Genomic DNA, 23,486 nt, shown 5'->3' on the forward strand with positions numbered 1-23,486 from the left:
ACCTGCCCCTTTTGTCGGATGGTCCCCCTCCAACTGCCCTGGCATAGAGAAAGCCGTCCCTTCCTCCTAGACACCCAGCTACAGCAGCCGGCCCCCCTTGGTGCTATCGGGGCGCCCTGCCGGCCACTGGCAGTGTAGACTTCTCAGTGTGAGTAAAAAATCAGCCAGCTGAGATGCAGACCTGGCAGCGGCTCCCACCTGCAGAAGGTGCTTCATCTTCCAGCAGAGTTGGCCTGTTGGGAGCTGGGTGTGTGTGTGTGTAGAGATTCACTGGAAGCATCCAGAAACCCATGCAACTCCTCCTCCCTTTCCTGGGACCGAGGACCCTCGAAGGAGGCCCCGAGAGTCTGCCCCAGGAGAAGGCTGCTTCTCTGCTCCTCTCTTAATATGCGAAGAGCGCCCACAAATCAATAAGAAAAATGGGCAGAAAGCGTGGACAGGCAATTCCCAGAGGAGAAAAACAAATGGCCGGTAAACAAGTGAAAAGATGCAGAACCTCACTAGTCATCAAGAAGAAGCTAATTGAAATAAGAGACGTTATTCATCACCGCTGGGGGTGGAGGCTGGAGTAGTGATACCCGCAGGTGTGGTGCAGCAGCCGCCAGAGATGGGCCTTTCCTGGGCTCCCCCCCAGTGCCTAGCACCAAACTGGCACATAGAAGGTGCTTAGAAATACTTGCTTTATGCCAGAAAACGCATAGAACTCCTCTCTGCTCCCAGTAAGTCTCAGCAGGGTCACCACCCCCACCTCTGTGTCCCTTGCTTGCCCGGCCATGTCTGCCACTGGAGATGCTCCTGGGGGCTTGGCTCCCAGCCTCACCCCGCCCCCAGCTCCCTCGCCCTTGGGGGTCCGCACGCTTCCTGGGCTGTGGCTGAGGTCTTTGTGGCCTCTTGCGGGGTGGGTGCTGTTTCCTGCTGCTCGGCGGTGCCTCTGGGTTTCAGGTCTCTCTGTGCAACCTCATGGCTGGTGCCAGGGCTGCACAACTTGGCGGGGTATTCATAGAGACCACAGTGGAAATGGGGACCCCCAGAGCTGTGCAGCCCTGGCCCTTCCAACATCCCTGGGATTCTTGATTTGGGGAAGGTCTTGCCCTGGTCGTGACCTTGGCCCTGTGGGCGTTCTGGGTGGCACCCCCACATCGTCTGGCCCCAGCACCCCTCCTGCCCTTTCTGGTTTCCTCTCCGGCCCTCTCCGTTCCAGCCCGGCTAAACGATTTTGGGTCTCACAGCTGCATGTTCCCTCCCACCTCCCGGCCTTTGCACGGGCTCTTTCCCCTGCCAGGAGCACCCTTCCTCCCTTTGTCACTTGGCTGACTCTGGTCGGGCTCCAGGTCCCGGCTTAGATGTCACCTCCTCCAGGAACCTCCCCGACCTGGGTTAGACGTCCTCCCGTGTGCTCCACAGCACAGTCATTCATTCATTCAGCAGGTGCTGGGGCTGCAAGGGGGAGCAAGGGAGACGGGGCGCAGGCAGCTGGGACACCCTAGGGAGCTGCACAGTCACCTGTAATGACCGACCCTGGGGGCAGACCCGTCTGGAGGGTCAGGAAGGGGGAGCCGAGTGCAGCATCCCAGAAGGGGCTGGAGGTGGCTGGGCCTGCTGCACCGGGAGCAGAGAGGCCAGAGGGAGGCTGGGGGCGGTGGCAGGCTGCTCGTGCAGGGCCCAGACGCCCTTTCTGTGCCTGCCCCGCGAGGGCCACCCTTCTCTGTGGAGCACAGCGGGGCCAGACCACAGCGGAGCCACCTTTGATGCAGAGCTCCACGGGGAGAGCACAGTCGTACTTCAAACAGCTGTGGTCCCGGGAATCTGGGTCTCCGAGTCCTTGAATCCTCCTCCCGCCGCCCCCCTTCCTGTGCCTCCCCGGGCAAAGTCGGCCAGCGGGAGAGCCGGGCCTGGGGGAGACGGCAGCCTGGAGCTCGGCTCCCTCCTTCCCAGACTCCTGCTCCGCAGGCCCAGCCTCCTCCAGGCTTCTCCTTCCGGCCCCTGAGATAGGGTGGGCGCAGCCCTCCTTCCTGTGTGAAGGTGTATAGTGGGGGCAACAGGGTTACAGCACAGGCTGTAAGTGCCTTGATGGGGAATCTAGGGTGCAGTGGGCAGGTCAGGGAAGGCTGCCTGGAAGAGGCCTGCCTGGGGAGCCTACTTCCCCGCAGTGATCTCTGGTGGGGGCTCACCCGTGCCTTTCTCTCCAGGCTCACAGCCCCCCCGTCAGAGGAGCCAGGACTGGGGGCCATGGGAGGAGCCTGGAGAGACCTGGTTGCAATGCTAAGCTTCACCGTGGCCTTGGGCAAGCTCGTCAGGTCTGGACCTCGGTTTGCTTGCTTGAAAATGGGGATAAGTGCAGATGGAACTTGGTGACAGCTGTCTGGTGCCTGGCACCGTCAGGCCACGCTGCCTTGCCTCTCACAGATGGGCGCCCCTTTAGGAAATCCCCCCTAATTACAAAGTTCCAGATCTGGGCGGCCGCGTGGGAAGGAAGCACATTCATTAGAAGACCCGGGCGCACAGCCGGGACGTGCCAAGCGTCTCTCCGCGCCAGCTTCCCGAGGACCACGGCCTCGCCGAGGTCACATCTCCCGTGTCTTCCTGTGACAGGTTCCATCTGCCAGCCCCCGGGGAGCCGCTGATGGGGGCGGGCCCGCTCGGGGACCTGCCTGTCCCTGGCGACGGCCCCTCGGCCCCTCGCCTTGGGCTTGTAATCTCAGTTTTCAGGAGGACTCTGGTCCCTTTCTCCCGCCCCACCATGACTAATCCATTCGCCAGGGCCCCGATCCAAGAGAAGCTAATTAAAGAATTGCTGCTCTTGGCTCAGCCTGGACTTTGGAGATTCCTCTTGGTCTTCCTGGAGTATCTGCAAACAGGTGGAGAAGAGGGGCGTCAGAAAGGGCGTCGGATTAGCCCCGGAGCCTCCATAATAGGCCTAATCCCCCCAAAGCCAGAGGCTTAGTCACCCCTCCACCCAGCACTGCTGAGAGGGGGCTCCAGGCTCGAGGACGCGGAGCCTTCGTGACCCTTCATGACCCTGTGGGCCCGAGGCCACAGGGCTCCCTGTCCCTAGCTTCCTGTGAATGGGTGCCTGTGCGTTCCCCAAGAGTTTTGGGGGCCAGGGAACGGGAAAGACAGGGCATGGGCCCCTCACTGCCCAGTTCTCCAGAGCAGTGAAAGGCACGGGTCTGTGACATGGGGGGAGGTCCCTGCTTCGAGGGCTGGACTGCTCAGTAAAGGGGGCTCTCCCTCCCTGCCCCCCACGCTCTGCACACCAGCGTCTTTTCTTTCAAGAGCTTGTTTGCCTCTCGGAGATTTTAATCAACCAACCACAAGTATTTATTCAGCGCTTGCCAGCAGAACGATGGCAGGGGTCTTTGGGGTCCCATTTGCTGCTGTGTCCCCCGTCTGAGCAGGGCCTGGCACACAGTAGGTGCTCAATAGACTTGATTGTGTGGTTGGTGATCAGCTCCTCTCTCCCAGAGCTCACACTACTGCTGCCTTTAGAAAATGCCCGCAGGGTCTTTTGGGGGAGCACCGGGCCCCCCAATGTGGGGTGGGGGTCTTAGAGCCTGCCCTCGTGTTGCTCTGGCCTGTGGCCAAGTCTGGTATAGGAGGGTCGGGGTGTCTGCTGTCACCCTGGCCCTGCTCCCCCATGTCCCTCCGCAGTGCTGGGGGTGGGGCGGGGAGCATTTAGACCCGCGGCTCCCTGTGCGGGGACCGCTCGGGGGCACTCGCCTGCGTCACGGAAATCAAAACGATACAAACCTGCCGCTGAATTCTGGGTGGCAGTAAATTACTTAACACCTGAAACAGGTCGAAATGTGGCCACTGTGGCTTTTAATAAGCCCATCTCCGATGCAGCCGCTTCCGCGAGGAGCCGCCGATGTCTTCTCCAGGCATAATTTCATCGCATCCCGGGCTTGGCAGCAGTGCAAATAAGATTTCACTTCCCCTGTAAATCTCCGAGGGGGGAGCGCCGGGATTTCATTTGTGCTGTCAGTTAGCGGCTCGAGAGAGCCTATTTACTTTGTCGTGGGAGGAGAGGGTCCTCCAGAGGTGGGGACATGGGGCCGGTGGGCCGGTGGGGAGGCAGGTGCTGATAAGAGGGCGAGGGGTGCAGAGGAGGGAAGAGGAGGCAGGCGATGTGTGGGCCGGGGAGCACACTCTGTTTTGGGCGCCTGGAAGGGGATGAGCAAGATCCACCCAGGCCTGCTGACGCAGCACCTCGCACCCTCTGAGATGTCCTAAGCAGGATGCTAAGAACTGGCCACAGAACTTGGGTCTGGGGCTGTGGTTGGGAGTGTTAGACCCTTCCCGGGTTTGGTCACCTCTTTTCTGCGATGCTTGGTGAGGCCAGAGACCCCTCCTGAGAAGTGGGAGGAGAAGGAGGGAAGCTTCTGGAAACCGGTGGTAGCTAGGTGAGAGCAGGTTCCAGGTACAGGGGGTAGCTGTCACTCATTCTTTCTCCCACTTGAACTGGGACTTTTAGTCCTGAGTCTGACCAAACAGGTGGCCTTGGATACGAGAAGCAGGGGCCCCGGGCCTTGGGGTGCCCCTTGGCCGCAGGGCAGCTGTTCGGGGGGCTTACTTCACACCTGTCCATAACCTCAGTGATCTGTGCATCCTGAGATTTCTTTGGGAAGGAAAGGGCTGGAAGCTGCTTGGCTGGAACGGGGCACAGCAGGTCCTGGGGCAGGGAGGGTCCTGGGTTTGTGGGGAGACCACCCCATCTCTTGGGGTCCATCTGAAGACACGGTAGGGAGACATGGTTGCTTCAGAGTCAGTCAGTCCCCTCCACCACCCAGAACTCACTCCACTTTGAGGGACCGGCAGCTCTGCTTGCTCTCTCGTGAGGACAGGGAGCTCACTACCTCTCAGACCACCTACTCCTCCAGAAAGGGTCAGTTAGCGTTTGGAGGGTCTTCTTTCCATTGACCTGAAGTACAGATCCTCCGTACCTCCTCCAGGGTCCTGGTGATTCTCTCCTGTGGGGCCCAACCCTGTCTGGGCCTCCAACCCCCTTGTGCACTTCTTAAAACCTAAGATGCCCCCATCCCCAGCCCCTGTCCTCCTGAAGCCGAAAGCTGGGGTTGGCCTGAGATCCTTTCTAGCAGGTTTTAGAGAGCAGGCCACAGACCTAGGGTGTGATCTAGATGGTTTGGGGAACAGCTCCCCTCCCATTCAGATGCCTCTCCTCTGTGCCATACCTGGAAACACTTTGCTTCCTGCCCTGAGGGTTCTGCTGAGACCCTGGGCCTCCTTGCAAGAAATACTGGCCATCTCAGTGCCCTCCGTGCCTGGGGCCAGGGATGCTGGATAACCCCAGGGGGTGTGCCAGGGATGGGGGCCTGTACTCCCTGGACAATCGAAGGAAAACCCAGCATTGCACACCCTCTGCGGAGGCCCCAGCACACGTTAGCATGCTGTCATGATGGTAAAATAATAGCAGTGAGCTAGTATCATGTACACATTGCACACACAGAAGCGGAAACTGAGGCACAGGGAGTAAGTGGTTGAGCCCGTGGGTCTAACTCATTTCCGAGGGACTCCTAGGCCCTGCCTGAGGAGCCCTCCAGGACAGCAGTGGCGTTAATCCAGTGGTTCTCAAATGCACGTGACCGTGAACCCCTCCTGGCACAACCTCTATTAGCTCTAGGGGCTGAGGAACACAGTTTGGGAACCCAGCCCTCCTGCCCCGGCTTGGAGAGAGCTGGGCGGGCAGCTGGTTGGTGGTGCTGCTGCCAGCGTGTGGAGGGTGAGGCGAACTGGGGGCCGGCCCGCCTGTGCCGCATCTCCCACCCACACCCCCCTGGGAGAGGGTGAGGGAGAAGGGGGACAGATTACCGGGATGCTGGGGCAGCCACGGGCTGCCACTCTTGCAAAGTTGTCCTTGATCAATTGATTGATGGGTTGATCGATTTGCTGGTGTTTATTGACTCACTCCTTCAGTGCACGTTTATGGGGGCCTCAGCGTGCCAGGCCGGTGCCCTCTGGGGATGTGAAGGGTGGAAGGCGAGATCTCCCAGCTAAGGGCCCCAGTGAGCCAGGAAGGCACTGGAACAAGTTACCTAAGCAGATGAGAAACCAGCAGAGGTGCGGGGTCCCGGGGTGGAGCGGGAGGGCGGCCTCTCCAGAGGTGGTGCCTGAGTTGAACCTTCAAGGGCCTTCAAGGCATCCCAGCCGAGAAATCAGCACAGACCTGGCGCCCGAGACAGGGCAGGGCCTGCTGGGGAATTAACTGTACGTGGTGTGGCCGGAGGCTGGGTGGGCGGATGGGTCTTGTGCTCATGGGGGAAGGGGAGCCTTCCAGAGGGAGGCACAGAATCGGACTTGCTTTCCAGCCCCCTGCCTCAGGCCCTCTCCCTTGCTCTCCTCATCCTCCTCAATGTCCTCAGTGGAAACACGGCTCCCACCCCCCGACCAGGGCAGGGCCCCCTTCTTGCTCATGAGTCTTCCTCCCTCTCCTTCCACGAGGCACGAAGGACGCCCCAGCCTCAGCCCCAGCACATAGTAGGCCCTCAGTAAATATCTACTAACTGGCTAGCTAACCGTGTTCTAGAAAGATCACTTGGCAGCCCCAGAGAATGGGTCTCAGGTGAGAAAGAGTGGGGCAGTCCTGAGCACCTGCTGTGCGCTGGGCCCTAGGGTGAGGTCAGAGAAACAGACTCGGTCCTTTCCCGAAGGCCACATCATGTGCTGCTCATCAGCATGGTCTCTCCGGCTGGCTTCTGCCCGCAGCGGGGCGGGAGGGGAAGATGAGAGAAGATGAGGGGGCAGAGCGCGCTGTGTCACCCCAGCTGGGCCACCAACGCACATGGAGAAATAACTTTGCCTCCTTAGAATATAAGGAAAAACTCATTAACCCGTATCCAGACGTGCAATCAGATCTAAGGCAGAAGTAATGAGTTCTTATTTTATGTTCAATTTAGCAGAAACTGCTATTGTTCTCATGGCAAATATTTTTTTTCCTTTCTCCCCCTCTTGGGGGATGAGACATCAGAGAAGGCCCAGAGAGTTGTGAATGCAGTGGGTATGGCTAGGGGACAAGGGGCATCTATCGGGGGAGACCCAGGCGAGTGTCACCGGGCGGAGGAACAGCTCGCATCCCCAGTGCCCAGACAGACCCAGTCTTATCTGGGTGCTCACACGGTCGCTGGAGCCTCTTATGGGATAATCCACAGCTCTTATTAATCCATCTCTGTGTGCAAACCCTCGCAGAGCCTGCCTTTAGCTGGCGGTCCGCCTCCCCCGGGGCCTGTGGGAGGTCCCTTCTGCATCCTGCAGCAGAATCATTATCTTGGTTCCAGTGGTGCCCCAGGGAATGTCCTAACCCCGGAGTCTCTCTCCATCCCCCCTGGCCACCACCTCTGTGCCAGTGGACCCCACAGCAGAGCTGACCTTGGGGGCGAAGCCTGGGGAGGGAGCGAGTGTGCGACAGACACCTGGCCCCTGGCACGCTGGGCCGCCAAGCTGAGTCAGCAGGCGAGATGACTGTAAAAGTTAAATCTTTCTATTTATTTCGAGAAAGAACAAGGCAAGTGGACTTGGACATTTTATATGAAAACAGACAAACAGAAAATAGGACCAAAGAGTTCATCACATTCATCTCGACATTGAAGTTTCAAGGCACCTACAAGAAGGAGGCCAAAGGGCGGTTCGCAGAGCACTTTGGTTGTGTTGTCGTCGTGGTGGGTGTTTGTGTGTCTCGGTTTTCTGGAAGCCTCTGTCTAGTGGTGAGGTGGGGAGCGAGGCAGGTGGGCCTGGGGCCAGGCTGGGTCAGCCAGCCGGGTCTCAGAGGGCAGCGGCAGCAGCGGGGGTGGTCCCGTCACTCAGACCCCCGAGGGTGCTTTGCCCTTCAGAGAAAAAGGAAAAAGACAAGGAGTGTATGGCCGAGTGGCCCTGTGGGGCTGATTCTGCAGGAGAGGAAGAGCAGGGGCACAGGGGAAGCTGGGCGTGCCCGGGCAGAGGTCCCTAGGATGGCAGAGGGGACCTTGGTCACAGGCTTGAAAGAGACCAGGCCTGCCCTCCCTGTGCCATCGGCTGGCCGGGCATCCTGCCTTCTGTAGCAGAGGGAGCCACCCCGTTCCCCAGGGTCTGGCCAAGGCCCCCTCCCAGCCTCCTCCTCCTCAGAACACCGGGAATGGATTACACTGAGCAGAAAGCGCTGGGTGACTCCAGAACGCTTTACGATACTGAAGGAGATACAAATAACCTTTGAACATCGGGGAAGGGAATTGCTGTTGGCGGCTCTTAGAAAACATCCACGCTGCAGTGCCTCTGCGTGGGGTTTCTTTTAGTTCACTTTTTTCCTTTGCCTCTGTGTTCATACCCTCCTCGAGACATTCGTAATTAGCGGGCATCCACTCCAGCCAGCAGAACACACCATCCCTCTAGCTTGGCTGTGTTCACAACCCCACAGCCTCCCCCAGCCTTCAACACCATCTCTCTCCGCGCTTCCCTCCCTCTCGGATGACCAACCTTGAACGCTGGGCTGTTCAGCCTCCTCCTCACGGCTCTCAGCATCTCTTTATGAGCTGGAAGGCACCAGGGTCCTCCGGCCAAGGAAACCCCCCATGCTGCAGCCTGGCGCCCGGTCCTGGACGCTGGGTGGGATTCTCAGCTGGGGCCGCTGGCCTGCTGGCAGGTGGTGTGCTAGGTCGGGTAAAGAATCTAAGGCTAGTTTCAGGGTATTCTGTCTTCCTCCTGAGTAGCCAGAACCTCTCAAAAGCCAGACCAGCCAGAGGTGGGTGGTCTCTGGGACCATGTCCGCCCAGGGCAGGTGACAGGCGCCCTGGACCGCCCGGCTCCAGGGAGATGAGAGTGTGGCAGCCCCGTGTCTCCTGAGGCTTTGATTGTCGGCTCACATTGCATCTGTTTTTCTCTGTTTTCAAGAGAAGGCCTGGCTAGTTCCTCCAGGGGGTGGCTCAGGGTGTGGGGACTCTTGGCGGGAGCGTCAGACAAGGCGGGACTTGTTCTCTGCCCTCCTTGTCCCCCCCGCCAAGGCTCGCTCAGAGTGGGGAAACCGAGTCACCCAGCCAGCCACCGGATCTTGCCGAGTGGCTGGATTTCCCCATCAGGCTCACAGCTGGTGATTGGTGGGTCCAAGAAGAGCAGAGTGAGATGCTTCAGAGAGGAAGTGCTGCCAGGGGAGCCCCTCCCTGTGCCAGGCTGCCAGTGGGGCAGGTGCAGGACGAGAGGAAGGCTGTTGCCAATGCAGCCGCCTGGGCCCTCTGCACCGAGCCCGGGGGGCAGACGGCAAGCGAGGAGGACGAGGGAGCGAGAGGAGGGCTGGAGAAGAGATGACAGAGCAGCCCTGTGTGCCAGGCTCTGTGCTGGGCCGCAGTGACCTGGCGCCGAGGAGCGTGGGGACCTGGCATCTTGCCGGAGCAGCCGTCCACCCTGACAGCCGTAAAAGAGATTTAGGAGCACTGACAGCGAAGACCTTCCTGCAAGGACTCTCTGGGCTCAGGCTTTTGGGCTTTCAGGTGTAGGGGGCGGCGTGGGTCAGGGTGGGAAGGACAGGGCACCGTGCTGGCTCTGATGGCCGCAGTGCCTCAGGGCTGGCTTTGCTAGGGAGTGGGGGCCTGGTGAGCCCCCGACAGGGCACTCTCAGTGTGCCCACACTGCCCTTCCGGCACAAGCAAGGCATTTCAGTAGCCAGGGGTGGGAGGGGCAGCGACAGTGGTCTCAAAAAGCCCAGGGCCTGTGGGCTCCACGGGGAGCAGGGCTGGAGCCGCCCCCAGGCTGGAGACCCATCCTGTGTGCCATGTCTCCAGGGGAGATGCGAAGAGAAGGCGGGCTTTGCCCCTGCGGCTTCGGGGGTCTTGGGCACACCTGCAAATCCCACTTACAGTGAGAAAGTGGGCCTGACCCCAGCATAATGGAATTTCCAAAACCAGAGAAAAACAGTACATTAAAATGCAAAGGGAGAGAGAAGTAACAGAAGGGGGGAGTCAGGAGTCCAGGGAATCTTTCTGTATGTTTTTAAAGAAGCACATGTGGCTATTTCAGGCAACTACTTGGAACATTTCAAAAGAAATGGTAAGTGCTTAAAAACGCGGAGTGAAAAGTGCCCCAGGCAGCCGTCAACCCGGCTGCGATGGATGGATTGAGCCGGCAGCGTCCAGTGTGTTGAGTTAGAAAAACAGCCGGTGAGACGGTGGAGGATGCCCAGTGGGGCAGGGGCCCTGGCACCGGGAATAGGGCCAGGGGGCAGCCTGGGACCCGGAGCCGCAGGTGAGCCAGCTGCAGGGGGTGAGTGACCCTCCGAACTCCCTGTCCAGACGCCGGCAAGGCGTGGTGTGTGTCTGCACTTCTTCTCCTGGTGTGGACACTGAGGATGGGAATTCTGCAGCATCCCTGGTGGCACAAGCAGCTCTCTGATGGGATGGGGCGGCCTGGCTGTGGGACGGCCCTGGCCTGGGATTTTCAGGGCAGCACAGTGAACACCTCTTGATACCTTCCTTACAGGGTCCTGGGGGATGATAAAGTGGGGGTAGAAACCAGGATCTTCTAGTCAAAGAGCCAGGCCTTGGCTTAGGCAGGAAAATATCTGTCACATCCCCATCAAGTGCTTGAATGCTCCCAGTGACGGAGAGCTCACTGTCTGATTTCTTTGCTGGGCCAGAGTTTCTCGTCCCTGACCTTCACTTTTCTCTTTACAGTTGGCCCCACTCTCCTTTCACTGGCCACAGGGACTGGATCAGAGACAGACCCACCCTGGAACAGAAAGGAAGCAGAAAAGCTCATGGCTCTAGAGTCCCACTCTCTAAGTGACTGGACCAGCCACTTTCCCTCGCTTTTTGCCCCTGAAGGCAGAGGGAATCTGGAGGGCAGGGGCAGAGTCTCTGCTAGGGGCTGGGACAGCTTCTGAATGGCCCCTGTGGGCCCAGGTTCTATCAAACCCAGCCTATCCCCGAGGGCTCTGGCCTGCACGGTGTGGGCCCTCACAGACCCCCAGCTCCCTGGGAGCTGCAAAGGGGCAGCCCTTAGCCAGGCCCAGAAGAATCCCTGCTTTGCGCACTCTGGGAGCAGGTTCGTAAAATGCAAAAAATCCCCCTTTCCCTTCACCTCCGAGGAATTTAATCTCTCCTAATCAATTTAGCAGACTCGTTTGGTTGTAAACGGTAATTATTTGCATTTTTGAGCCTTTTTATCCCTTTTTAAGAAAAAGGATGCCTCCTCTCTGCATTCTGGAAGCCTGTGCAGGGCTGTGCATTGCTTGTTAGCGTTCACCCTGGCGCCGGTCCAGCGCCAGGCATCCGTGGCCCATCCCCTGTGCTGATTTGAGTGTGGAGAGGCGACACGGGTGCGTGGGACACCCACAGCCGAACCTGGATGCATCCTGGCCCTGAGAGCGCCATCTGACCCTTGGGGGCACAGGCCGCTGTGCACCCCGAGGCCCCGCCTTCCAGCAAATACCCCAGCTCCCTCCTGGTTCCCTCCTGGGTGCCTTCCCAGCCCCATCGCTCCCCGTCTGCTGCATCCAATTTTCCTTGTTGTATTTTTCATAAGCACGAGGCTCAGCAGCCCGGCCTCCTCCCTGGCGCATTCCACAGGAAGCGGATTTCTGGAGTGGAGTGGAATGGGTTGGCTTGGGGACTGGAACTGCCATCGATAGCATGGTGGCGTCCTCCCCTCGCTCCTCGGCTCCCGGGGGGTGAAGGAGGGAGGCCCCAAGGCGGTCCCGCAGTCCTGGGCACGCTGCCCGGCCCCTTCTCCAGGCCCCAGGCAGCCCCCTCAGGGATCTGGCCTGTCCCTCCTGCTCTGGGCCTCCATCACCTGCCTTGGACCAACTAGAACACTCCAGAATCAGTGGAGGGGAGGAGCCCCTACTTGGCCTCTGGAACACCCAGCTTTTCAGGGTGAAGCTAGACCCCACCTCAGCGCACCCCCACTTTACAGAAGGGGAAACAGAGGCTGTGGATTCACAAAACGCGCTTCCCCTGCACCTCTCTGGACACCCTCCCTGACCCCTCCTCACTCTCAGCCTGGCCCTAGGGGAAGGAGGAGGAGGCCGGTGCTGTGGAGTGAGGGAGAAGAGGCGCAAGGCAGGCCTGGCCTTCAGGCTCTGGTTGGGGAAGCCTGGACCCCTCAGGCACTGCCATCTTCCCAGCTGCCAGCGTCACCCAGAGTGGGAAGGAGCCCCAGCTCCGGCCCCCAAGCATCCCTGTCATGTTACTGCGGAAGCGGTCCAGGAGGCCAGAGCCAATCTAGAGAAGATGGAGGCCTCCTCGGGAGGCCGCAGGAAGAGGGAAGGAGAGGGAAGAAAAGAAGCTTTTGATGCACATCATGTCTGCGGAATTGAGTATGACTAATTAATAGATTTTATTCTTAGCAATCTCTTAAGCATTCCATACGTCGGGCCCCACGCCTGAGCTGCGCTTACAAGAGGCCTCATTCGCAAAATGCAAATGACTCGCCTGGCCCGGCTGCCTCCTGCCTCCTTGCCTTCCCAGCCTTCTCTTGCCTTTTTTTTTTTTTTTTTTTTTAGGGGAAATTTAAAGGAAAATTGCCATGTAATAGAAAAGAGATTCCAATCACTACATCTAATTACCACGAAGGGTAAACCACTTAACCAAAGAAGTATCGTGGGCTTTTTTTTTTTTTTTTTTAACTTGAAATCTGCCTTAAATGCCGTAAAATACACGCATCAACGCTGAGGCCACGGAGGTTGTTCTGGCTAGTTAGAGGCTGCGTGGGTCAGGTCATCTGCCCACAGGAGGGAGATTCTAGACAGAAGTGGGGGTGGGGGAGGCTGGGTGCCTGGAACATCCTCTCCCTTGTTATATTACGTGGCCAGCTCAGAGGAGTGGGACCAGGGGTGGAGGGGGACGGGTTTCAGAGTGGACCTGGCTTCAGGCCTCCTCCCGGGCATCGTGGGACATGAGGCAGCAGATATTCAGGGTCCCGCTCTCAGAAAGGACACTGGGAAGATGTCAGGAGGCTGAGGGCAGAAAAGATGAGAGCGGGCCCCGGGGCCCTGGCTGGGCCAAGTCTCCCCTGCCTTCGGCACTCACACTGGTGGGAGGATGGATGCCTGCGGCGAGGCCCTCCAGCCTGTGGTGCGCCCCTGCCTGAGATCCACGGTACAAGAGCCGGGAGCAGGAGACTCCTGTGGTCCTCAGGCCCGGGCAGGCCTGGGCCTGCTTTGTGCTACGGGGCAGGGAAGCCCATCACCCAGGCCTGATCTTGGAGGGCGCTGCTGGCACAGGCTGGCTCTCAGGCCCCCCACCCTGCCTGCAACCCTCACTATACGGGGCCACCTACTGTTCCCCAAATGCCTTTCTAGCCTCTAAGGGATGATCTGGAATCCTGCCTGGCTCGGAGAAAGGAGGATGTACAGTGAGATGGGGGGCCGAGCATGATGGCAGCAGGGACTTGGGGGACGACAGTGGGGACCGATTTTCCTGGGACACTGGCAGAGGTTAAGCGTGGTGCCCTGAGAGAGGGGACACCATTTCAGAAACAGCAGAGACCTCGTACTTCTGTCCCTCACCAGTGCCCCGCACCCTCGTGAGCCCTCTCCCCCTGGCGTGTCCCAGTGGGGCCCCTGCTCCTCCCTGAGCTGCTGGAACAGGCTTGTGTCTGGGGACGCTGCAGGCCAAAGAGGGCGCCCTCTATGCAGACGTGAAATTAAGGCTGGGAAAAATTTCTCTCCTGACCTCACTGGATGAGAAAATGATTCAAGTGGGAAAAGGGAAAAAGGCTTATTTTAGAATGAAATGTGTCCGTGCCCTCGGCCTCTCCCTGGGGCTGGGGAGTTGGATTCCTCATTTGGTGAGACCATCCGTTGGGCCTGGCGATGGAGGCCACGCCTCTTCTCCACCTCTGTCACACGGCTGTTGTGTCCATTTCTTTCAACCCCTGCCTCTTCGCTGAGGGGACCAGTAGCATCTTTTCATGTGCGCCGAGCGGCCGGCCCCGGGGCCTGTCACGGCCGCTCTGTGACTGCTATTCAGCCTCATCTTCCTGCCTTTGGCTTTTGTCAAAGCGGTCGAGGCCTTTTGAAAATGCCCCCGCCAGAAGCTGGACCCCTTCTCATCCTCCCTGCTCTCAGACCAGCCTCTCTCCTTTGACATGGCTCTTCCCCGGTGCAGGACGAGTGGCATGTGGACAGCCGGTGACCCGAGTCCCCGAGTGCTGGCACTCAGGAGATACCAGACCCTGGGCACCTCTCCTCTCTTCCTTCCAGATTTGCTGTCACCAGCGTTGTAATCTCATGGCTCGCCACACTGCACTGTCGGTTAACAAATGATGGCAACGTTGATGCCAGAGGGAGGAAATAAAATCTTAAGTCTTCGGAGGCCCCAGTCCGTGTCCTTTTGGCGGCTGGCATTTTTAGAGTGCCATCCGGGCTTCCCTCTCCGGAGCAGAGCCCCAGGGGCGGGCACGGCTGGATGCTGTGCATTCGGGGGTGCTGTCTCCCAGGGCCTTTCTGAGAATTTTCATCTCTTTTCTGGGTTTTGTTTGAGCAGCCATGGAAACCATTAGGTCTAATCAGCTGATATAAAAAAAAAAGAAAAAAACCCATCCCTGTACCAATTACCTGTCCCAGGAGGAAGCACACAACACAGAGTAGACGCTCAGAAGTAGCTATGGAGTTGATCGCATCTGTGTGTGGGGGAGAGAGACGAGGACACCTGTAGTCAAAGAAAGCTCTTCTCTAGATCAGAAAGGAGCACGGCCCAGCTCTGGCCGACCTGAGATAGGATCAGACTGAAAGCATCCCCTGCCCGGGGTCTCCCTAGCCACCCGTCCAGGACAGACACACTGCCACCTGTATGAACAGCATCATGGCCTGCCCACTCCCATCCCCAACGCACCTTGTCTACTTACTCAATAATTTCTAGGAGAAAGCAACGGTTTCGCGACTCTGTTGTCTCAGGAAATTGGACAAACTGACCCAAGAGGTACCGCGAGGACCGGATACGTGGCTCTATCTACCCATCTGTATTTAGAGACGCCACATAGAGACAGACAGGTAGATAGACGCACCTCCCAGTGGCTGGGAAAGCCACCACTCCCATGGGGCTACCACGGAGTACGGGGCACGGTGTCGAAGAGGGTTTCAGGCTAGGAAAAAGAGTTTGTTTTTTAATCGACTACATCATTGTTCAAAGAATGCATTGAAAGACGCGATATTTCTGCAAATCTGTAAGGGAAATGAGATGGAAAGAACCAGGGAAGAGGTTTCAGGACAGCATCTCCATAGCAAAAGATCCTTTCTTCCCCCTCTCCTTTGTGAGGAGCCTGAAAACCTTCCATCACGTCGTCGCCAGCGAGCAGCCGGCAGCGAGAGAGCTGTGTGGGGGCTTCGCGTGGCGGCTGCTTCTCTCTGACGGTTCCTTTGTGACGGCCCTGAACAGAGCATGAGGCGCACACAGACGTGGTACAGGTAGCATCTTTCTAGTTCGGGAAAAAAAACCCCGGCCCAACCCTTCCTGCAATATTATTTTTAGTTTTTCCTTCCTCAACTGGCATAATTCCGTATAAATTATGTCTTCAGCTGCATCAAATCCCCTTCCTGCCTTTTATTCTTTAAAAAAAAAAATTTTTTTCCCGGTTGTGTTCTACAAAATCGTCAACCCTCCCCAGACTTTGCTTTCTGCTGGGAAAGTCATCGTGGAAATTCTTATCCTTGCTCTGTCGGACGGCAGCAGGCTGGGCAAAGCCACGTCGTCACCACGCCAGGAGGACAGCGGGAGCTGGGGCGGGGACGGCCCAGGAGGCTGGCATCATGTGTAGGAATAGTCTATGTCAGGGATGCCAGCGTCCCGGTAGCCCCGCGTGGTGCCGTAGCCGATGGTGTGCGTGCCCTTGCAAAGGCTGCTGCCATTGGAGGGGAAGATGGTATGGACCACATACTCCTCTTTGGCGTGGTAAGGGTTGATGGGCAGCATTTGCAGCCCGGGGCCGCGGATTTCCAGGATGGAGTTATCCTTCTTGGTCCCCGACTCCATATAGTCATCCTTTTTCCGGCTGCCCCGGTTGTAAGCCCGCTCCTGGGTCAGCAGCTCGCCGGCCCGATGCACGTACCAGCAGATGGCCCCCAGGACCAGGAAGAGGAAGACGAGGGCCACGGCGCCCCCGATGATGCCCGCCAGGGGCAGGCCCGCCAGGGGGTCCGCATTCTGCTCCTGGTTGAGCGTGGTGGTGGGGCCATAGCTGTCGGCCGTCTCTGCCTTGGCACACACGGGCGTCTCGTCGGCCACGTAGGTGTTGCCGGTCTCCATGGTGACCATGCAGATGATATAGGTGGACTTGGGCTCCAGGGCCGTCAGCAGGTACTCCGTCTTGTCCCCCTGCACCAGAGTCTCCGTGATGGAGCCCACGGCAGGGCTGTGGCCCAGGCGCAGCCAGCTGAGCCGGAAGGAGGAGGCGGGGAGCATGGCCTTCCACGTGATGCGGATCGAGTCCGCCGTCAGGGGCTTCACGTGGATGACCAGGGTCTTGGCCCCATCGCCCGTGGCCATGGGGTAGTCAAGGTTGGAGTCGGGGAGGCGCAGCCCCGGCCTCTTGGCCTTGAGGGTGAAGAGCGAGCCCTGGGGTGTGGTGGTGGAGGCATGGTTGCTGGCCGTGGTCTTGGTGGCGGCGTTGACCGTGCCTCCCTGGGACCCCGTCTCGAAGCACTCGTCCATCTCGCTCGTGATGTCCTTGATGGCCATGCCCCGCACCTTCTCGGGGCCCTGGCACATGAGGCCGCGCACGTTGACCACGGCCGCCCGCGCCTTCACCCAGTCCCGCAGCCACATGAGGTTGCAGCCGCAGAACCAGGGGTTGTTCCGGAGCAGCAGCTGGGCCAGGTTCTCCAGGTCGTCGAACAGGCCGCGGGGCAGCGTGGTGAGGTTGTTGTTGGACAGGTCCAGGCGCTCCAGCTCGCGCATCTTGGCCAGCGTGTTGGAGGGGATGTGGCTGATGGCGTTGTCCTGCAGGTAGAGCTTCTGCAGGTGGGCGCTGGGCAGGTTGAGGGGTGGGGCGGCCAGCGAGTTGCGCACCAGCGAGAGCTCGGTGAGGTTCTGCAGGCGGCTGAAGGTGTCGTCGGCGATGCGCTGGTTGGCCAGCAGGTTGCCGTCGAGCACCAGGCGCCGCAGGCTGTTGAGGCCCTTGAAGGCGTGCAGCGGGATGGTGGAGATGCGGTTGTCATCCAGCCGCAGCTCCTCCAGCGTGCGGGGCAGCCCCGAGGGGATGCTGCTCAGGTGGTTGCGGCTCAGGAAGAGCAGTTTGAGCTGCTTGCTGTCGGCAAAGGCGTCCTCCTCGATGCTGACGGTGGACACGGAGTTGTCGTCCAGGTGCAGCTTCTCCAGCAGCGGGATGCGGGCCAGCGAGTCCCTGGGGATGGTGCGCACGTTGTTGTCCTGCAGGTGCAGCTCCCGCAGGGAGCGGGGCAGGTTCACGGGGAACTCGTCCAGGTCGTTCTCGTACAGGTAGATGACCTGCACATTGACCTTGGTCTTGAGGTCCTGGGGGATGCCGGCATTGTTGATCTGGTTGTTCTGCAGGTAGAGGGTGGTGGCATCGTCGGGGATGTCGGCGGGGATGGAGGTGAGCCCCCGGTCGTTGCAGTAGATGAAGCCGTTGTCGCAGCGGCACACCGAGGGGCATGTGGTGCTGTCGATGACCTCCGTCAGGAAGGCGATGAGCCCGTAGCACAGGAACAGCCAGTCCCGCAGGTCCATGGTGGCCGTGGTCATTATGACGGTGGCCGTGACCGTGGCAGCGGGCGTGGTGGTGGCGGTGGCAGTGGGATGTGCCACCACCATGGTGGATGGCTGGGGGAGCCCGGCCCCACCTGACTTGGAGTCTTATCACCTGCAAGGAGCACAAGACACACAGTGAGTGTGAATCAAGGTACCCACTCACCTGCCACCAAGGGGTGGCCGCAGTCGGGGCCACAGGGCAGAGGTCAAGCCTTGAGGCTCACGCACCATGGCCCTTCTTGTGACAAGTTTACATCACAGGTGACCACTCGGGTGAGGTCGGACTCTTAACGACATGTGACTCACGTTAAATACCATCAGGAGCAAAGATGCTGCCCGTGAATTAGACGGACGCTGCTGTGCCCTCCTCGACTGTGATGTGAGCGTCGGGGGAGGTTAATTTAGTGAGAGCCACACCGAAGTTTTGGTTTCTTCTTTCAAGATTTCACACTAAGCCAGTCTTTATGGCTCATGCTCAGAGTGGCTGGTCAGTGTTGACGGGATGGATTTAGGGCATGTTTTATGGATTCAGAGCCACCGTTTCTCACTGGAACGGGGACCACGCGTCCCTCTCTGGCTCAGACCCAGGGTTTGAAGGGAAAGCTTATTTCTGTGAGGCCTGCGAGCTCAAAAGGGAGGCATCACTAGAAGCTGCAAAAAAGAAACTGCCAGCATCGTCACTGGTGAGCAGTGGAGAGCGAGGAGCTTCATTGTCTGGTGTTAAAACAACGTGTCCTGTTTGTCGCTCCTGCATTTTATAGACAGAAGAATGAGGTGTCAACAGAACTGCTGTCTCGTGTATTTACAGAAATCTCTTGCTATCAGAGGTGCCCTCCTTGGCTCTGCTTTCCGTCTCGTGTGGGAAATTATTCCACACCTTGCCCCCTTCCTAAATCACAAAACTTTCAGCCCTTTTGAAAAAAACTTATATCTGTTTTCTTGCTTTTAAAGAAATGAGGCAAATACAAGGAGGGAGGGATTCATGCTCTGAGGGAATTGTCTGCAATTGTAATTTAGGTTTTCACAAATGGAAAAATTGTAGCATAGGACTTTCTCATATTATTTTACTGTTCATAGTGGTAAAAAAATCAATTAAAGAGAAATTATCTTTCAACCTCAGTGGGAAGGGTGTCTTCATGCAGCTAGCAGAGGTCTGCTGTATAACTCTAGGTTCACAAAGGCTTCTCAATGTGGGACATGATGGTCTCTGGGAGTCTGAGCTGAGGGCAGAGCAGAATCGGGACCCCCCTCACCGAATGAGTCAGTGGGGACCTCACTCCTATGCCCCAGGGACCAGGTGTCTCCATTTCTCAACCATGTCAAATCCTTCTCCCTTCTCTGTCCCTCTCTGTTCCTAGACTGGTCCTCTCCATCTAGCAAACTGCTCTTCCTTCACCCTTCAGGACCTGGCTCAAATGTCCCCTTCCCTGCTAGGTCTTCCTGATGCCAGATAGGGCTTCCCTCTGCTCCACCCATTCACCCACCCACCCATCCATCCATCCATTCATCCACCCAACCATCCATCCATCCATCTACCCATCCATCGACCCACCCACTCATCCATCTATCCATCCATCCATCCATTCACCCACCCAACCAACCATTTACCCACCCACCCACCCATCCATCCACCCACTCACTCACCTATTTACCCATCCATCCACCCACCCACTCACCCATCCATCCGTCCCATCCATCCATCCACCCACCCACTCATCCATCCATCCACCCACCTACCCACTCACTCGTCCATCCATCTGTCCATCCACCCACTCACCCGTCCCTCTGTCCATCCATCCATCCATCCATCCATCCATCCACCAAGCCACTCATCCATCCACCAAGCCACTCATCCATACACCAATCCACTCATCCATACACCCATCTATCCACCCATCCACCCACCCATCCATCCATCTACCCACTCACCTATCCATCCATCCACCCATCCATCCATCCACCTACCCACCCATCCACCCATCCATCCATCCATCCATCCATCCATCCACCAATCCACTCATCTTTGCACCCCTCTATCCATCCTGTCATCCATCCATCCATCCACTCCCTCATCCATCCATCCATCCATCCACCCACCCACCCACCGACTCACCCATACATCTATCCATGTATCCGTCCATCTACCCACCCATCTATTTACCATCCACCCATCCATCCATCCAACCCCCCCACCAACTCACTCATCCATTCATGCATCCATCTATCCAGCCATCCAACAGATCTTTATTGAGCACCTACCATGTGCCAGTCCCTGTTCTAGCTACTTGGGATTCCTTCTGGTGGGATGGTAGCTCACACTATAATAAAGACCTCACCTAGAACTTAACGAATATTTAAGTCATTTAATCCTTCCAGCAAACCTGAGATCAATGCCCTTCTCATTCCCATGTAACAGATGAGAAAATGGAAACTCGGAAACGTTAACTTACTCAAGACCACTTGAGAACTGGTGAGGGGGAACCTGGGCCATCTGGGTCACAGGACAGCGTCTTGACCACCAGGCTCGCAGCGCAGCATCTTGTGCCCATCTCTGTGGGCTGCGGGTCACACTGTTTGGTGACTAGTGTGACTAGTGTGGGGGACATTCATCCCGACTAAATTTTGGGTGCTCGAGGGCAGGGACCGTGGGCTGCACAGGCCTGGTGTGGCTTGGCATCTGTGACCACCCGAGCACAGAGGGACTGAGCCAAGTAGGAATGCCCCCAGCCGCTCGCCCCCACACACTCATGCCTCCTTTGTATTTACAGGGCCTTTGCCCAGCCAGCCGCACCCTCCAAGGCCTTCTGGAGTGAGCTGGGGCTTTGCCCACAGTTAACACACTAACCTGCGCAGAGCCTGTTAGTGGCATGAAGCTTTGTCCATGAGGTGGACCCAAGGCAGGTTGAGGGCCAGCCGAGGACACCTGGCTGGAAGCAAGTGAGGGCAAGGGGAAAGGGCGCATGGGGCCTGCACACAGAGCCAGAGGGGAACGAGGTCCTGCCAGAAACCAGGAGAAATTGGGGCTGATGGGACTGTGCCCAACACTCTGGGCCGGTGAAGGCAGCTCAAGCCCCCGACCACCAACACTCACTGACCTGAGGGGCTGAGGACACCTGCCTGCTTATTCCTGACAGCTTCCTCGGAGCCTGGCCCCCAGCCCGGGCTGTGGGTCTTGAGCCCACTCACATCTCGCCCCTCGGGACTCGGAGCTGGTCTCTCCTTCCTGCACGTGAGCTCCAGCTCTCTGTGGACTTAGCTTTCGTCTTTGTTTCCCTGACCAGGCAGCCCCGGCTGCTCCTCCCTCGCATCTCCCATCCATGCACCGTGCTCGCCAGCCCCTCCTCCCCTCTGCGGCATCGAGAGTCACCCTGTAAAATCCCATGGAGCTGCCCGGCCCTTATCCGACCACTGACTCCCTCCCCTCTCATTATATCTGGGACTGGGAAGGGCACTGGCCCAAACTAGAGAAGAGACAGCTCGAAGAAGGGGATGGTCGCACAGACCTGGACGCGCCAGCCTTCAGAGGACAGGAATAAACCCAGGCAGTTGGGTGACCGCTCCGGCCAGGCCTCACCCACCCCGCTTCACAGGCGCACGTGTTCCTGTGCCCGCCCGTCACACACAGGTCTTTGGTCTCATTTTACAGCTGAGCAGCCTGGGACTCAGAGAGGTGAGGGGCCCTCCGAGGTCACTGCCAGCCCAGGTTTCCAGCTGCACCTCTGTCTCTTTCTCTGCATGGAGCCAGAGTCACGAAGGTTATGGAGCCTGGAGGTCCCATCTCAAGCTGTTTATGAGCAGAGGCGGGGCCAGGGCAGGTGCTGGGGACAGGAAGGCACAGGCCTGCTCAAAGGCCACCTTGTCTCAGTCTCGGGGGTCAAGTCTGAGCCCAGGAGCCTCTGCCGTCTGGCCAGAGATCACACACTCTCTCTGGTCCGTCAGCCACTGAGTCCTGGCACAAGGGATGCGGGTGGCCCCTGGGCTCGGCCGTTCCGGAGCAGTGTCCCGAGCAGGGGCAGACTTGTACAGGTCAACACCAAGGCCAGCCACCGCGTTCTCTGGCATGGACATCTGTTCCCGGTGCCTGCTCTGCTCATGGCCACGGCCCTCAGCCTCCAGAGTCCCCAGCATCATAATAGAGTCTAAATTGCACCTTTCAGAGATGCCTGATGGATAACCAAGAAGCATCTGGGAGGCAGAGACCCAAGGCCTTTCCGTTCCTCCGTCTGCGGGCCTTGTCCATTTTGGCTCTAGTCTCCCCTGCCGCCCCCTCCCCAAGGCCATGACACTGAGCCCTCTGCTCCAGGAAAGCGGGGCGGGCCTGGGCGGAGGAAGAGAGCCGCCTCGCTGGGAGCCTTTAATTGCCCGGGTGCCGGCAGCCTTTTTATTCCCTCGTTGTGTGTTTGATGGTTTATGTGGCCATCAAATTAAACCTGTTAAATCGCCCGTCTTTTACGGGGTCACTTGTCACTGTTGCTCGGATCCCGCAGACTTCAGTGTGGTGTGAGTTATGACCTGCCAGCTCTGTGACTGACAGAGGATCCTTCACATGCCATGGGGAGGCTGGGGGGTGGGAGGGGAAGCAGTGAGGTGGCTCAGACTGGAGGTATCCAGACCTCCGTTAGCCGAGGGGGCCCTTGGGGCATCATTCTTGGTATTCTCCATCAGTTGCTAGCTACTGCCATCTTCCAGGACACAGAAACCTGGGTCCAAGTCCTGCGTCTGCCACTTCCAGGCTGTGTGATCTTGAGCAAGTTGCTTGTCCTCTCTGAGCTTTAGTTTCCTCATCTATAAATGTGGTCATAACAGTTCCCCTTATAGGGGAACTTACTATGGAGGACTCAGTGAGATAATATGTGCAAAGTACCCCTCGTAAGTGCAACCTGTATGTACCCGATGTATGGGGTTTAAAAGCTGCTGTCATTCTCCAACTGCCCCAGCACCCCAGTCCAGGCTCTGTGTTAACTGCTTGTCTCTCCCCTCTGCTCTCCAGGGGCCCCCTCCTCACCCCTGCCCCTGCCATGCCTCCAGGGTGGACTGGGAGCCTGGAGGCCACGCTGCTTCCTGGAATGGACTCCTTGTCAGTCGCTGTGAGGCTGGGTCCCCCCACCTCAAATTGTGCATCCTCAGCCCACCCCCAAGCTAGGGTGGAAGCACTGACCCTACATCCGGGCCACACAGAGCTGGCCCCTCCACACCGGACCCCTCCTGTGTGACGCCAGGCTGCTTCAGCCCCTCCTTCATGGGGGGCTGTCGAGGCCCATGGAGGGGATCTGAGTGGGTGAGGCCACAGCTCAGGTCTTGCCTTGGCCCCCTGGAACCCTGAGACGCAGCCCACCCCCGGTTCTTGAAAGCCCTGCACTCCCTCGTGCTTCCTCTGGGCCTTTGCACGTGCTGTTCCTGCTCCTTGAACCCCAACAACCCTCCCCCACTCAGCCTCTCCAGGGCAGCTTCTATTCCTACCCCCTGCCCTTGGCTGCAACGCCCCCTCCATGAAGCTTTCCCTGACCCTCTGTAAGGCTGAGTCCGTGTCTGGCTCTGCTCCCACAACCACCTGACTGGTGGGAGTAGGGCTGAGTAACAGCCATAAATATCTGCCAGCCGGATGGAGGTGCCTCCCTGGTGGAGACCCCCAGCCTCCCAGTGCTCTGCCCTGGCCTCTTCCCCAAACCCCATCACACTGGCTGCCAGCGGCCCAGGGCCCTCTGGGGGTTCCTCTTGGGGGAGTTGGAGTGAGGGCAACATGCAGGGGGCAGCTGCAGGACCCACAGGCTGGATGGGGGGTGGCGCCTCCTGCTGCAGGCT

General features: G+C 58.4%; 2 protein-coding genes across 4 annotated transcripts in view; one reads left to right on the forward strand and one right to left on the reverse strand.

Moving 5' to 3' along the window:
* MACROD1 (mono-ADP ribosylhydrolase 1) overlaps positions 1 to 23,486 on the forward strand; it is a 147,498-nt gene that overhangs the window by 24,305 nt on the left and 99,707 nt on the right. The gene's annotated exons all lie outside the window — the stretch shown is intronic.
* FLRT1 (fibronectin leucine rich transmembrane protein 1) overlaps positions 11,937 to 23,486 on the reverse strand; it is a 79,253-nt gene continuing 67,703 nt past the window's right edge. For both annotated transcript variants that reach the window (XM_087422736.1, XM_004437529.3), the window contains one exon: positions 11,937 to 17,796. In XM_087422736.1, the coding sequence (XP_087278862.1) occupies positions 15,723 to 17,747 (2,025 nt within the window). In that variant the 5' untranslated portion in view covers positions 17,748 to 17,796 and the 3' untranslated portion in view covers positions 11,937 to 15,722. The remainder of the gene's footprint in view (positions 17,797 to 23,486) is intronic.

This window comes from Ceratotherium simum, chromosome 34 (genome assembly GCF_057802395.1).
Source record: "Ceratotherium simum simum isolate JZ-2026a chromosome 34, ASM5780239v1, whole genome shotgun sequence".
Taxonomy (NCBI): domain Eukaryota; kingdom Metazoa; phylum Chordata; class Mammalia; order Perissodactyla; family Rhinocerotidae; genus Ceratotherium; species Ceratotherium simum.